The sequence below is a fragment of the Pleurodeles waltl genome, chromosome 12 (assembly GCF_031143425.1).
Source record: "Pleurodeles waltl isolate 20211129_DDA chromosome 12, aPleWal1.hap1.20221129, whole genome shotgun sequence".
NCBI lineage: Eukaryota > Metazoa > Chordata > Amphibia > Caudata > Salamandridae > Pleurodeles > Pleurodeles waltl.
Window position 1 is genome coordinate 676412375 of NC_090451.1, and position 14356 is coordinate 676426730.

At 44.1% G+C, this 14356-nt stretch overlaps 1 protein-coding gene across 1 annotated transcript in view; it reads right to left on the bottom strand.

Annotated features, from left to right (window-relative positions):
- Positions 1-14356, bottom strand: part of LOC138267219 (extracellular calcium-sensing receptor-like) — a 45482-nt gene that overhangs the window by 7480 nt on the left and 23646 nt on the right. Inside the window, exons 4-5 of the mRNA XM_069216075.1 lie at positions 6764-6991; positions 2183-2306 (exon numbers count right to left, since the gene is read on the bottom strand). Coding sequence (XP_069072176.1) covers positions 2183-2306; positions 6764-6991 — 352 coding nt within the window. The remainder of the gene's footprint in view (positions 1-2182; positions 2307-6763; positions 6992-14356) is intronic.

Sequence of the window (14356 nt, forward strand, 5' to 3'; positions counted from 1 at the left end):
GACCAGGCACAACTGGGGCAACTAAAATTAACCTTATGTGGGTCTAGACTGTTGTAACATAGGGCAGAGGATTTTTTGTTAAGGAGAAGTAGTTCCTCACTAGAATAAGTGATACCAATCTCTCCAGTTAAAACACGGGCATCATTTCTAGGCTCTTGGCTCGTTCTGGCGCGGACGGGCGCAGACGGGCTTGCCTTTGGTGCGCCATTGGCGCGCCCGCAGCGCCGCGCTCATAGGGTGGCTAAAATAGCCCTCCAGCACTAGAAGCTGGAGTGCTAACCCCCCAAAATGGCGGCAATAAAAACGGGATAAGATTCTAATAAAAACGAGTGTCTAGCTCCTTCGAATACACCAATGCAGAGTGCAGTTTCAGTTCGGTAACAGATTCCTTAATTCAAATTCAAGTCTAACAGTTTTAACAGTTCACATCAATTTTGAGCTTTAATTAAGCAGTATTTCGCCGTTTACTAAGCGTGGGAGAGGCACAGGGGACCTCTACCTACCGCCCGCAACAGTTTGGGATTTTCTCCTCACATCTGCATTAGCCATCTGAGGGGCCTGGCTTCTTTCTGAACCTGGACGTGAGTCTCAAACAAGTATGGTTTCAGCTTCTTCAGTGCCTAGACCACAGCAAACACTTCTCTTTTAATAGCACTCTGCCTCTTTTTCCTGGGCATGAAGGCTACAAGTTGGTCTAGGCCATTGTCCTTCAGCTGTGAGAGCATAGCAACCTTTGACATGCCCCGAAGCATCCATCTGGACTATAACATCATTGGAGAAGTCAAGGACCTTGGGTACTGGTGCTTCAGGATATTAAAGACTTTCTGACAAGTCCCTGTGGAGATCATCTCCTTGGGCTGCATCTTAGAAGTCAGCTCATTCAAGGGGGCAACCACGTGCCATTGCCCTTATCAAACCCCCTTTAATAGCCAGTAAGGTCTAGGAAGACCCTCCCTTCAGTCAGAGTTTCGGGGGGTTCCCAGGTCAGAATAGTCTCAAACCAGGCTTGGAGGAGCTGCACCTTGTCCACACCCACTAGTGTCCTAGATAGACCACTGCTTTCTGCCTTATATGACATTTGCTGCCCTTGATAGTCAGGCCTGCCTGTTGCAGGGCCTGAAGCATTTCCTAGAGGTGAAACAGGTGGTCCTCACAACTGGACCTGAAGACTGCAATGTCATCCAGGTAGACTGCACTGAAAGCATTCATTCCAGCCAGGGCTCTGGTAACCAACCTCTTTAAGGTGGCAGAGGCATTCTGTAACCCAAAGGGCATCACCCTGAATTGGGCGTAGTTCTCTGGGGTGGAGAATGCAAACCTCTCCTTAGCCCCCACAATAGGGCAGTCTGGCAGTACACCCGGGATGTTAAACCAAAGGTACTTAAGAACTTGGCAGCTCCAACCATATCTATGAGCTCACCTGCCCGTGAATGAGATGAGCATCAGTTTCTGTAACCGAGTTGAGCCCGCTGTAGTCCATCCAGAACCTGAGATTTGGGACGCCACTCGCTGGGCAGCTTTGGGTGGCAGCACCTCTGGGCTATTATTGTAGTGCTCAATCACACCTAATTCCAGCATCTTGGGCTCTTCCTTTCTGATACTGACTCTCATCTTGTCAGACAACTTGTAACTTTTATTCTTCACATGCATGCTGTCCCTAGTGTCAATATCAAGGGGAAACAAATGTGTGAGCCTCAGGACCATTGAGAATAAGGAGGCAAGCTGGCCCAGCAAGTTGTGACAGTCCTTCTTCTGTTTTGGAGTCAAGGTGGGGAGAGGTTGACACTTTCCACTGACCCATCATGCTCCTAGAAGATTGGGGAGAGGATTACTCTCCTCTTCCATCACATCATCTGTCTACAGGAGCATGGTGACATCTTGTCTTTGTAGTGGGATTTGAGGTGATTGACCCTGGAGGGTTCCTCTGGGTCTTGTGGTCCACCAGGCAGGTTAATTCACTTTTACTCTCCTCCACCTTGTAAGGCTCAGACCAGTAATCCTGCAGGGCCCTGTGCTCTGTGGGCTCCATAACCCACACTTTCTGGTCAGGCTGATACTCAACCAGAGTGGCCTTCTGATCATGCCAGAACTTCATCACCTCCTTAAAGGGTTCCAGATTCTCACATGCCTTCTTCCAGAAGTGCTGCATCTGAGTCCTGAGGGGTAATGCATTATGAATTACATCCTGGAAGACTCTCTTGGGAGCTTGCTCTCGCCCTTCCTTCACCAGACTGAGAGGTTCTGTAGCAGGATGGCACTATAGATCCTCGAAAGGAACGAACTGTGCTCCTTTCTGTGGCATCTCCCTGTAGGCAAAAAGAAGGCATGGTAAGAGGACATTCTTCTTCTGCCCCAAGGGCTCTGACAGGCCCATAATCATGATCTTGTGCATCTTGTTGAACCTCTCAACAAGCCCATTGGTCTGGGGGTGATAAGGTATGTAACTCTACACTGACCCTGATTGACTTAATATAGGCTGACATGAAGTTTGTGCCCCTTTCAGATACTACTTTTTTGGGGACCCCCACCTGGGTAAAAATACTGATGAGGGCCCTGGCCACTGCAGGCGCAGTCACAGTCCTCAGAGGGGTGACTTCTGGGTATCTAGTGGCAGGGTCCACCAATATCAGGATAAACCTGTTGCCTAGGGAAGTCTTCGGGTACAGAGGCTCAACAATATTGATGCCCACCCTTTGAAAGGGCTCAACAATGTTGATGCCCACCAATGACAGGTGAGAGAACCAGAGGAGATTCAAACTTTACTTCCTAAATTCCTGCTGCCCTAGCAGGTAGGACATGACCTGCAGAAAGCTTCTGAGGTCACCTTCAACCAGGGCCAATAAAAGTGGGTGAAAAGCCTGGCAATGGTCTTATCCTGCCCCAGGTGTCCTGATAAGAGTAGGTCAGGAGCCAGGCCCAGTATGAATGCTCTGTAGTACTGGGGAGCTGGGGTTGCCAGACACATTAGGCTCACTATACAGGACATCATTCTCCGAATAAATCAGGTGATCTCCAGAGGTGCCACCAGTTGTCTGGGCCTCAGGCTGCTGCTGATGCCATCACAGTTGTCAGCTATCACAACCCAGTGGAATGTATGAGGGATTGCATACTTTGAGGGCACCAGATGACATTTGACAGTAGTCATGCTGACTCCTATGTACCTGAGCACCTCCGCCCACTGCCCATTGATGGTGACCCATTGCCTGTACTTGGAACTATTGGAAGGCATGTGGGCTTTTGGTGCCATTTACTTGCCACCCAGGAACACTTAATTAACCTCTTTTCTAGCCACATAATAATTGGGACAACCTCCTCCTCAAGAGCTATAGTAGCCAGCTCAGGTGTCTGCCAACAAGTGAGAGGGAGTTGTGCCCCGTTGGAGCATTTGGCATCTCCTTTCATGTTCTCATACTTGTAACACTCATAACATTTGGGGTTGAATTTTCCTGACTTCTTTTCCGGAACCCACTCTTTTTGAAATCAGGTTGCAACTGGGAATACTTCTCCTGAGAGCTTTTTTGGAGGTTTTCGGAGAACTCATTTTTATTTTTCTCTCTCCACTTATTCTTCTGTTAGGGACCATTCCCACCATTTGGATGACCCCCAGTCGCCAAATACCTTCTTGTGGACCCTGGTGCTGAGCCAGAAATAAGTCTCCTTAGCAAGCTCCCTGCGTTCAGTGACCTTAATAACCACTAGGTATTTGCATAATCCTGTAAACCAATTACTGAAAATGTGCTCTCAGACTTTACAGCTCCTTGTAATCACTTAGATCTCTGCCCTTCACCACTACTTCAGACTCACGTCATGAGCTAATAGCAATTTTCCTTCAACTGAGGCCCTCTCAGCCTCAGCTTTCGACTTGGCTAGAGCAATCTCTGCCTCAGCCATCCTCTCCTCCAAGGCTTTGTCAGCCTTAGCCTTTTTCACCTCCAAGGCCCTTTTTGGAGGAAACTTCTCCCTGACTGATTCCATTCTCACTCTGGCTACCTGGAGCCTGAACATTCTTTTAAGCCTTCCTGTCCTCCAGTTCCTCAGGGGACAGTTTGGGGGAAGAACCGCTTCGGTCTGCCCTAGATCCGTCAAGGCACTTTAATCTTGTGGGCCCTTCTTGCTCTTCTGAGGTCATGGTCAGGAGGCTCTCTACTCCTCACTCCCCTCCTTCTTCCGCTCCTCCATCTCCTCATCCTTCTCCTGAGCAGTAGCTTGTAACTGTATGGCCCTTAAGGCTGTTTTTTGGAGCCCTTGCTTGCTGGAAACCCCATCTCATTGCAGAATCCCTTGAGCTCTCCAGATTATTGAGCTTGAAGTGCATGCTTGCAAGCAAAGTCAAAAGTGCACTAACTCAGGCAGGATGGAAGTGAATTTGGTAAAAACAAAAGAATTTGATAAGAGGTTAAATCTGATGTCAGATTATTTATATTGGTTAATATCAAACTGAATCACTGTGTGGCCCTGCACAAACATAAGTACTCGGTCCCATCATTGAACACAACTGTAAGAGACTGGATTATTGCTTGCTAGGGTGACCACAAAATTCAATAAAATAACCTGTGCTTAAAACACTGGTAGCTTGGCACAAAAGTAGCCAGGCTTAATTTAGAGGAACTATGTTAAGTATTCATGCAGCACGCAAACAGTAATAAAGTGAAAACACAACCAAAGAAAAATCCAACACTAATTTAGAAAAATAGAGTATATTTTAATAAATAAAGTGATACCAGGATGACAAAAATCCAATCAGCATAAAGCACCACTCATGGTCATCTGTTCATGCTGAACTGTGGAAAAATCACACGTTTGGGCTGACCATTACGGAGCATGGGCCAGATACAGAGACCAGATTAGTCCTGCCGAAATGTCAGATGAGAAGAGTCCCATTCCCAGTAGAGTTGGCCACAAGGAGGAGGAGAGTTGTGGATGATCTTTGCAGTAGTATGAACAGCAGGTCTGGCGTCCCAGATATTTGTCACCGTAGCCCAAAGATCTGGTTGGGCATGACAGATGGTCATTGCTGAAGCTTCGTAATGGTGGTCAGTGCAGGCTGTCACTGCAGGACTGTGGAGTGCAGATCCTGTATTGCTGGTGGTTGCTGTAGCTGAAGAGTCTGGTCCATTGGAGCTTTGTGTTCATGGTTGTCACCTGCGTCATAGGCTTGGCACAACCTATTGGACTCTGATTCCAGCCAAGGGTTCAGGACCTGGCATGGCATGTCTTGGGGATCAGGGACTCACTGTATCAAAGGCCAGCAGAACTCAGATAGGTCCAGCTACAGCAGGTCATCTGGGCAGCTACAGAGAGGCCTCTGGAGCTTGTTATGATCTTGTAGCTCAGAACAGAAGGTCAGCCAACTGACCCTTGGAGTCATTCAGTTTCGCCTGGAATAAAAGGAGCAGGTCCAGTATTCCTTAGCAGAGAGCTGGGCAGGCCTCCACCAGCAGGACAATCCTCTTGGCACAAGTCAGGCCGCAAGCAGCAGGTCAGTCCTCTGATTGCAGCAGGGCAGTCCTCTGCTGAACAAGGCAGTCATTCTCAGTAGTCCACATGCTCAGAAGTGTACCCAAGAGGTGGTTCAGGAGATCCAATATGTATACCTGGTGCCAGCATTTGAAGTGGTGTTGACATCCTGACTACCACCACATCTGGTTCTGGAAATTATTCCCTTCCTTTGCCAGTCTCTAAGTATTCTGGGATGACAAAAGACTAGTGCCAGGTGAAATTTAAGTGGGGCAGAGACAAGCTCTAGTCCCCCCATCCTGGTAGGATGGCCTATCGTGCCAATATCTAGTTCCCCTTTGCCTCACTGTCTGGGGGGGATACACAAAGACAAACTGCCATGTTTTGCAGAGTCATATGACCCAAGACTCAGGCAGTAGGCACAAAATAATAAGACATGAAAATACCAAATTTCTAAAAGTGGCATTTTCAGAATAGTGACTTAAAATCTGACTTTACTTTTAAATGGTTTAAAATTACACTTCATTTGATTTTAAACTTGACATTCCTATCTATTCCCATTCAAAGGTTAGCACTTATTAGATGTAATAAGGTGACTCAATGTTATCCAGTGAGAGAAGTAGGCCTTACAGTATTGAAAAAAGGTTACCAGGAAATGTAAAATGTAAAACAACTTAAGTGGGTGAAACAATCAGTGCTGCAGGCCTACTAGTAGCAATACATTTACAGGTCTGAATATATGTAGTATCATTTTGTTAGGGACTTACAAGTAAATTAAATGTTCAAATGGGATATAAACATACAATTCAACTGTAAGCCAATTGAATCATGTTTTTAGTGGAGAGCAAAAACATTGTAACTCTTGTAGAAGTGGTAAAGTGCACAGAGTTCTAATGCCAACAAAAACAAAATTCAGAGAACAGGATGGGTGAAGGCAAGAACTTTAGATGAAGACCACACCAAGGATGACAAGTTTAACTACAATTAACTCATTTATTTCTTTAAAATACAAGCTAACACAGTGACAAAAAACATAGTGCACATTTTATCAGACTGTATGAGATTGATTTGAATTCTAAGTAATACTAATGCATAAGATTTTCTAGGAAAAAAAATACAAGACTAACTTACTTGAAATCCTTGCAAATCAGGCTACTCAAGCCACTAGACTTCTTGCATCTATCTAGCTCTGCAGTTCTATTTAAATCAACTTTAAGCACTGCAAAGCTCATCCGATCCAACCTCTTTAGGTCATGCTAATCGAAATGCCCGTTAATTGAAGCAGATAATTTTAATACATTTTTACCTGGGTGTTTCCTGCAGCCCACCGGATTGCAATGGCATTAATGTTGAGAGATTCTCCTGAATGGACAGATGAATCATAGCTCCCCACCTTCACATGAGTGATGATGCCAACAGAGTTTTCTTGCCAGTTTACAATATCATACTGAGCTTGAGGATTGCCACTATTGTCAAAATTCAATTCAGTACCAGCTTTAGACTGGAAATGAACATTCTTTACATAGTGGAGAACCTGTGGCAGAAAAGCAATAGAAAGATTCACCACAGAAGACACAAATCTGCACAACATAAACATTTTAGATAGTAAGGACAATGAGCAAATTATTTTCACAGTTACAATTTATTGAATTGTAAAATAGATGTTTTTACACAGCAGTTCCTAACCATAATGAGGCACTGAAATTCACTTGTAGATAGGTGGCACAATACACTGCCCCATCTGCTACTCCCTCTTCCCCCACAATCTACTTAATGCGCTAGACCTCAATTCAGGAAAGGCTCTTTCGAACCTGGCTTCTGCGTCTTGAGGCTCCTTCCTTAGTCCTCTCCTGGTCACTCACTCTCTCTCTCTCTCTTTTCCCCTGGTTTGGAGATTTCTGCCCCCGGCTGACATTTGATCATAGGGTATATGCCTGATAGCAGAAGGGTATCTATCCTCTCAATGTCGATACTTGTACCATCATGTTGCTTTTCCAGTTGTTCTCTAACTGAAGTATATCTCTTGGCCATAAGTAACTCTAGCAGATTATGTTATGCACTCTACATCTTGTGCTAGGCTTTTGTTATCTATATTTTCCCACTCTTTCTAACAGAGATGCTTTGTCATCTGACCAGGACACTTGGTGGAAGCTATGCTTATATCACTTGTAATCATAAAGATTGTTCATTTACTAACTCTCAAAGGATTTTCAGTGTTTTTATTGTTATAACTCTTGCAATTTACCCAGGCACTTCACACTTTGCAATTTGCATTGTTTCCCTGTATGAGATAATATGTAATAGTGAAGCATTGCCACTGAATTAGGACACCAGAATTGTGTCTCGCTCATGGTACTTGAAACTGATGTTAATGTTTATCTTTTTTAATCTTAATCTCAGTTTTTAAAAAGTCTTTTTACATAAATGGTTAAACATTTGTAACTTTTATCAATGTTTTGCTTAACTTCCCAAACTTTGATGACTCGGATTGCTGAAATAAAATTTGAAACTGGAAATTGTTTAACACTTTTGTCAATGAGCCTCATTGTCTTGTTTTGACCCTTGCTTTTGTGCCTCTTTACTCTGTTGCGAACCTTGTTTTTATGCCATTTCAACCCCATTTCATCTATTGTGTGCCTCTTTTATTCCTGTAGTATGTACCCAATTGCCCTTTGCATGTGCCCTCTGTTTTATCGATTTTCTCTTTGGCACTTCCATTTGTTTTCCCTCTTTTCCTCTCCCAAAGCACATACCTTACCATTTTCCAGCTTAACTGCTCTCCTTTTTCTGGACCCCCATTTCCCTTACAGTTTCGCCCACTGATTTCAGCTCTCCTCCCCCTCTCAAAACCTACTTAATGGTAGCTGCACCATGGATGGGCTGCTGGTGCACGGCTTGCATGTCACAGGCAAACATGTGTCACCCACATAGCACCACACACTCCAATGCATGCCCCTCAACAATGCTCAGTCACAAAACACACCATGGAGATTTGGGAACTGCTGCATGACCATTACCATGCCGACAGACCTGCGCCTCACTGTAACCTGATTGAACCCAGACAGATACAGATATCGCTAAAACCAACCCACCTAGGTGCAAGATCTCTAGGCAAGGCTACTGCACAAGCTCGGAGGGGGACACGCCATTATCGACAAGGCCACCATAAGCCACACCATCTCTATGGGCATACCATTCACTAACATGGAACACTTGTCTGTTAACTTTCACATCACCACCAACTTCACCCTAAGCAGCACTCATGTCTGTTGATCACTAAGACCATCCACCAACTTCTCAAACTCTGTTGCAGATTTCATTGTGCCACTCATACTCTGCTCTGATAACCACATCATCCTAGGAGAACTAAACTTCCACCTGGAAGACCTTGCTGACCCCAACGTGGAATCATTCCTAAAAAACCTTGGCAAGATGGGGCACACCCGATGGTTGAAAGGACCAACCTATGATGAGAGACACCTTCTAGACCCTGTTTTCAACCCTTTTGACAAAGTCCGAGTTGAAGAACCCACCGTCTAGACCATGACCTCATCAAATTCAACAAACCCATCCCTTACCAATGCACTGAAACCACTACCAGAGAGCCCCCCACAATTGAAACAGCATCTGTGTCAAGAAATGCTAAGAAATTGCAACAGCTGGATTACCTGCTGTCTCAGCACCCCAGCCCTCTTCAAGCACAAGCATACAACAAGATCCAGACTAGGGGTGGGCAAAATATTCAGTTCCACCCACATAAATGGCAGAGTTTCGGAAACTCCAAGTCACTCTTTAATATAGATTTCTGGTCAAATTCAACCAATCGCCAGAACGCAGAATATTTCTCCTGTGAGGCTCCAAAATATGCAAGCTGACATGCGCGTGCAAGAGTCGGCATCCCCTAGTGTAATTTTCTAATGTTGGTGGTCACCGGTAAAACACTAACAATATTAGCAATAAGCCAAAACAGTATGATAGTATGACATAACAATATAATATAACAATAACAAAAAAAAATATTACTGAAATAGATAGTTCTAAAATGTGTAAGTTCAAGAATGTAATTAAGAGGATGACACTGGAATACCGGCTTATTTCAGATTTTTATGATAAATTAAAACTTGCTTACATAGTTCAGTAAGGTTTGGATTTTATGTAACTGTTTATATTTAAAAAAAAAAGAAAATTAACATGTATTTAAATAAATAAAATGTATATATATGATGCATTCCACAAGAATAAAGTACAAAGTTGAATTATTTATGATCTGAGAAACAGGAAAGTTGTTTCCATGTTTCGGTTATGTTTCATGTACTGAATAATATCGTTTCAGCTTACCTTTTTGCATTAAAAAAGCACAAAAATAATTAGGTCATGGTGCTTCTTTGTGTTAAGGGTTGTATTTTATTTTCCCATTTGTATAGGCAAGGGCGACTGATTATCAGCCATCTCCAGATAAGGGAACATGGAGGATATCTGATCATCCATCAAGAATGCAGCAGCAAGATTAGAATCTGCATGCACAAAGTAGAAAAACACCACCCTCCGCAACAAGCATTTGCAATGCAACGGGTCTCACGTTTGCTCATGTTAGAGCTAATAGCGTTGTAAACTCCTAACCGGACTTTTCTTGCGACATAAACCATGTACGTAACCAGAAAAAGTGCAATTAACTGTGTAACAGGGTCGATATTATGCAAAGCGCTTGACTTCTGCCAAGCAAGATCGCGTTGCGAAAATAGAGAAAAAGTAGTCCACAAACCAAATGGATGTTTTCTGTACTTGGTCGATGCGCTCGAGAAGGGCTAACCACCGGAAAAGGCATGACGTATGCGTGCCTTCCACTAATGAAATCAAGCAGATTGTAACAGGCAAGCCCACGAACCAATGAAAGACACTGACGTCACATGGACGGGGCTCCGAGCCCTTATTAATTCCTAAAGCGTCTCGCTAGCGATGCTGGCTCGACCCTAATAAATAACACTACTTTGCAGAGGTGAAGAAAAATAGGTATATAAGGTAATAGAAGTCACTAACTGCATATTACGGTTCTTTGATAAAGGAAAACAATTATTCTAATATTGATAAGTCTTATTCAATGTTATTTTCTCTAGATGCTTGGATTTAACCCCTCTTCATGTTTGTGGTTCTGGTTAAAACATTTGTGTAGAACTACTACACACAATAAATACCACCGCCCGCCACCAAAATAACATCACTTTGCAGGTGAGAAAGAAAAGGTTTATGGTGAGAAAGATTACTATGTATGTCACTAAGTGAATGTATGTACATATACTCATAGCGGGCAGCTTGAGGTAGTAGGCCAAAAACATTTGTTCTAAAATTTAGCGGTACTCGGTGTAAATGCCCAGTGATTACTAACTATGGGCACAAAAGCCAGCCTGTAGCATAACATAGGGGCTAAAGTACCCCCGACATACATTATAAGGGTATTGCAAGGTATTAAGGAGTTCCATAACCATTTAGAAGAATGAGGTTGAGTTCCTTTTTAAGGTTATGGTACTCCAAGGTAACTTGCAATATCCTAGCCATGCACTCCAGGGAGTGCTTTATCCGATATAATACATTGTCACACCATCACCTTTCCCACAAACCACTCAAAACCTTTGTGCGTTGCTATTTCACGTGAAAGTGCAAGCATATTTGCGAACATGAAAAATAAAAATTAAAACCTCTAGAGCAAAATGAAACACATCGAAAACTTGGTATATATTTGTTGCAAACATATTATAAACAGTTCAATACAAGTTAATGTTAAAAAAAAAAGAAAAGAAAGCTGCAGAAACATACAGAAGGATTCTGGCTTTTCTCTATTTAAGGGGTGCAAAAATAAACACATACTCTCTACTTGTCATAGGTGGCTATTAAAATAGAGCAGAAGAAAGAAAATAATTGTTCTGTTTGTTGCTTTTAAGCAGCTGTTTTAATTATGCTCCGTGTCCTGACATGTCTGTTAATCCATTTCCAGAACATTTTTGAATAATTTGACTTTGAGGCATACAGAAGCTGGGCTCACAGTGCTTCCTGCTTAGATGTTTTTAAGGCCTATGTCTCCCTTTTCAGTAGGCCCCTCTCTTGTGCAGAGCTTGTAGCAGGTCTCCGTCCTCCGGGGATCACCACAATTGCCTAAACATTCTGCTTACTTTAGCTCTATTCAAGCGGACGGACCTAAGTAGAACTGTGATCTTGTGGCGCCCAAGTTGCGCCCCCTTGTACAAGCGTCTGATGGGATATTTGGTGGTCAGATGATAAGTAAAGGTTTCCCAGCCTGATATCTGATTGGGATTCTCTTTGGCAATAGCCTCAAGCGATTCCACCTTCTCTTCCACCAGATCCTTTACCGAGCTGGAAATCTACTTAAGATGTTTAACATTTTCAGTACCAATGTCCCTCGACAGGGTTATTACAACGTTATATTTGCATGCAGTAGTCCCAATCTGGACTACCTGTGGATGGTAGTCGCTGTCCTGGTGGTGGAATACTGTAAAATCCACCACCTACACCAATGAATGATTCACCAATGTGTAGTCTAAATAGGAGACCGACTTGCTGTATGACCTGGTCCATGATGGTGGAGTATCCCCGGCTTACGGCTATTCAAGATGATGAGGCCGGATAGTTCACAAGCTCTGGCTAGTTTTCCCCATTCTTATCACTTGGATGATGGATCAAATGTAAACTGAAGTCTCCAGAAGCCAGCGAATATGATGAACAGCACAAAGTTTTCTGCTGCAACATGTATGTAGCACAGGGCTGGCTTTAGGGCGGAGCGAGTGGTGCGGCTGCACGGGGTGTTGACCCGGATTGGGGGGCGCTGACCTCAGGGGGGCACTGTGACTTGCGATTTAAAAGCTGTGCACCCAGCCTTCAGGAAACAATAAAAATATCTAGATACTGCTTGTGATTAATGTTCCTGCTTGGGAGAGAGAAGGGAGTTTTGTCTAGTGGCAGCTTTGACTTTCCATAAAGTAGTGTAGAGGGTTAATATGCCTGCTGCAAAGAACAGAACTAAATTGTATGTGGATAGCAGAGTGGATTAGTAAAGCCAGCCTTTAAAAGCACTTTAAAATTAATGAATGTATGTGAAAGAGGTGTCTATGGACAGATGAGGGCACATTTGCAGATGGTAATGAGTGAATCTGAGGAGGTGGTCATGGGGTGGATGGCTCCAAAAAACGACTGTCGCACAGGGCTCCACCAGAGCTAAAGCTGCCACTGATGTAGCAAACGTATCTGCTGTTAAGATTTTCTTCTTGGGGTTAATACACACATTCAAGAGCATCAAAGTTCTGCATGGATGCAGGGCCCACCTGTCCAAACACAAGGCCAAAAGCCATGGCTCGTCTAACTTCCAAAATAGGTGTTTTTTTCAGATGATTTACTACAAACCCTATAAAAGGGACAATAACTTTAGCCCACATTTCCTGAATCATTATTACATCAAATGTAGTCTGCAACAGTGAGGTCTTTAACTTTTGCATGAAGATCCCCCCATATTCATTCCAAGAACAAATAGTTAAGCTGTCCTATTCATTAGCGAATGTTTGGGCCACTATTCAGTCTTTACTGAATGCTGTCTTTGAGAGGGCGGCCAGCAGCCAGCTCCTGCCAGAATCATGCTTTGTTGTAATTCTTCACTGCTCCTAATCTCTGGTTATTCGAACTGTAAAGCTAGAGCACCTTGAAGTACTTGAGGGATGGACCATTTGGGGATGGCCCTCCATGGCACCTCTCAGTACAGAGGCGGAGGGATCTACCTTCTTAAGGGGATGCTGCTCTCTAACAGGGGGTGAGGGTACCGATCCCCCTGCAGTGCTATTACTTCTCTGCCCCAGGACTTCGGCAACTTCTTTCTTTCCCGGACCTGACCTCAAAGGTTCAGAGCAGAAAACTTAACAAGCGTGGGGTCGAACGTTTTTCTTCCTCTAGCTAGTAAGAACTTAATGGAGATTAAATCATCTAACATCACATGATTCAGGCCCGGTAATGCCCTTATCAATTTTAGGATGCTTGTACAATTTAGTACATCCTAAGGGCCCCTAGATTTATATTCTGGAATCCATAGGAGCCGACACCCCATATTGTTAATCTCCCTGGTTGTACACATGGTGTTGATCCATGTTAGCTTGCACTAGATCTATTCCTTGACACAAAGGTGTTAGGACCAGCTTTGGTGGGGTTTCCCCAGCCATTTGATTCAGTGTTGCTGACTCTATTTGCCTGCATCTGTGCTCCCCAACCCATGTAGGGGGCCCAATCCAAAAATATTGTCGGCCTCGCTTAAATCAGCCACCTTTGTTGCCTTCCTTGACTACCATGGGTCCTTCTACTGCGGATAAGGACCCACTGTCATTTCCTTGGGGACAACTACCTTAAGGATGCCCTTCTCTTGTGAGGGACCAGACTACTGGTAGAAATCCCAAATCGAGCACATAGGTTACTGACACAAGCTTGGGCTGCACGGGGATACCTCCCTGGGCAGTTTCTGCCCTGGTCTCTTCTCCCCCACATGTCCGGGTTGAGGTTACAAATATAGTGCCAGTCAGTCGGGGACAGCCTTTATTCCTGCCTTTCCATGTGTGCTTCTGCACCATTTTTGTCATCTAATTGGTGCAGAAATTAGGTCTCGATGTGGACTTGTCACACACCTCACATCTGTGTGAGCTCTAGGCTCTTCTTTTTGACCTACCCCTCCATCCAGAGAGTCTATAAGAACAGTAAGATGGTCACTTCTTCCATCCCGTCTTCTGGCTGGCTGGGGGACTATTGATGGTGCTTTCAACTGATAAAGTGATTAATGGTAGATTTACATGGGCACGCCCTGAGGCCGACTTTAACTTCCCCCAGTATCTCTTCTAAAATTACTGGGAGCTGCACC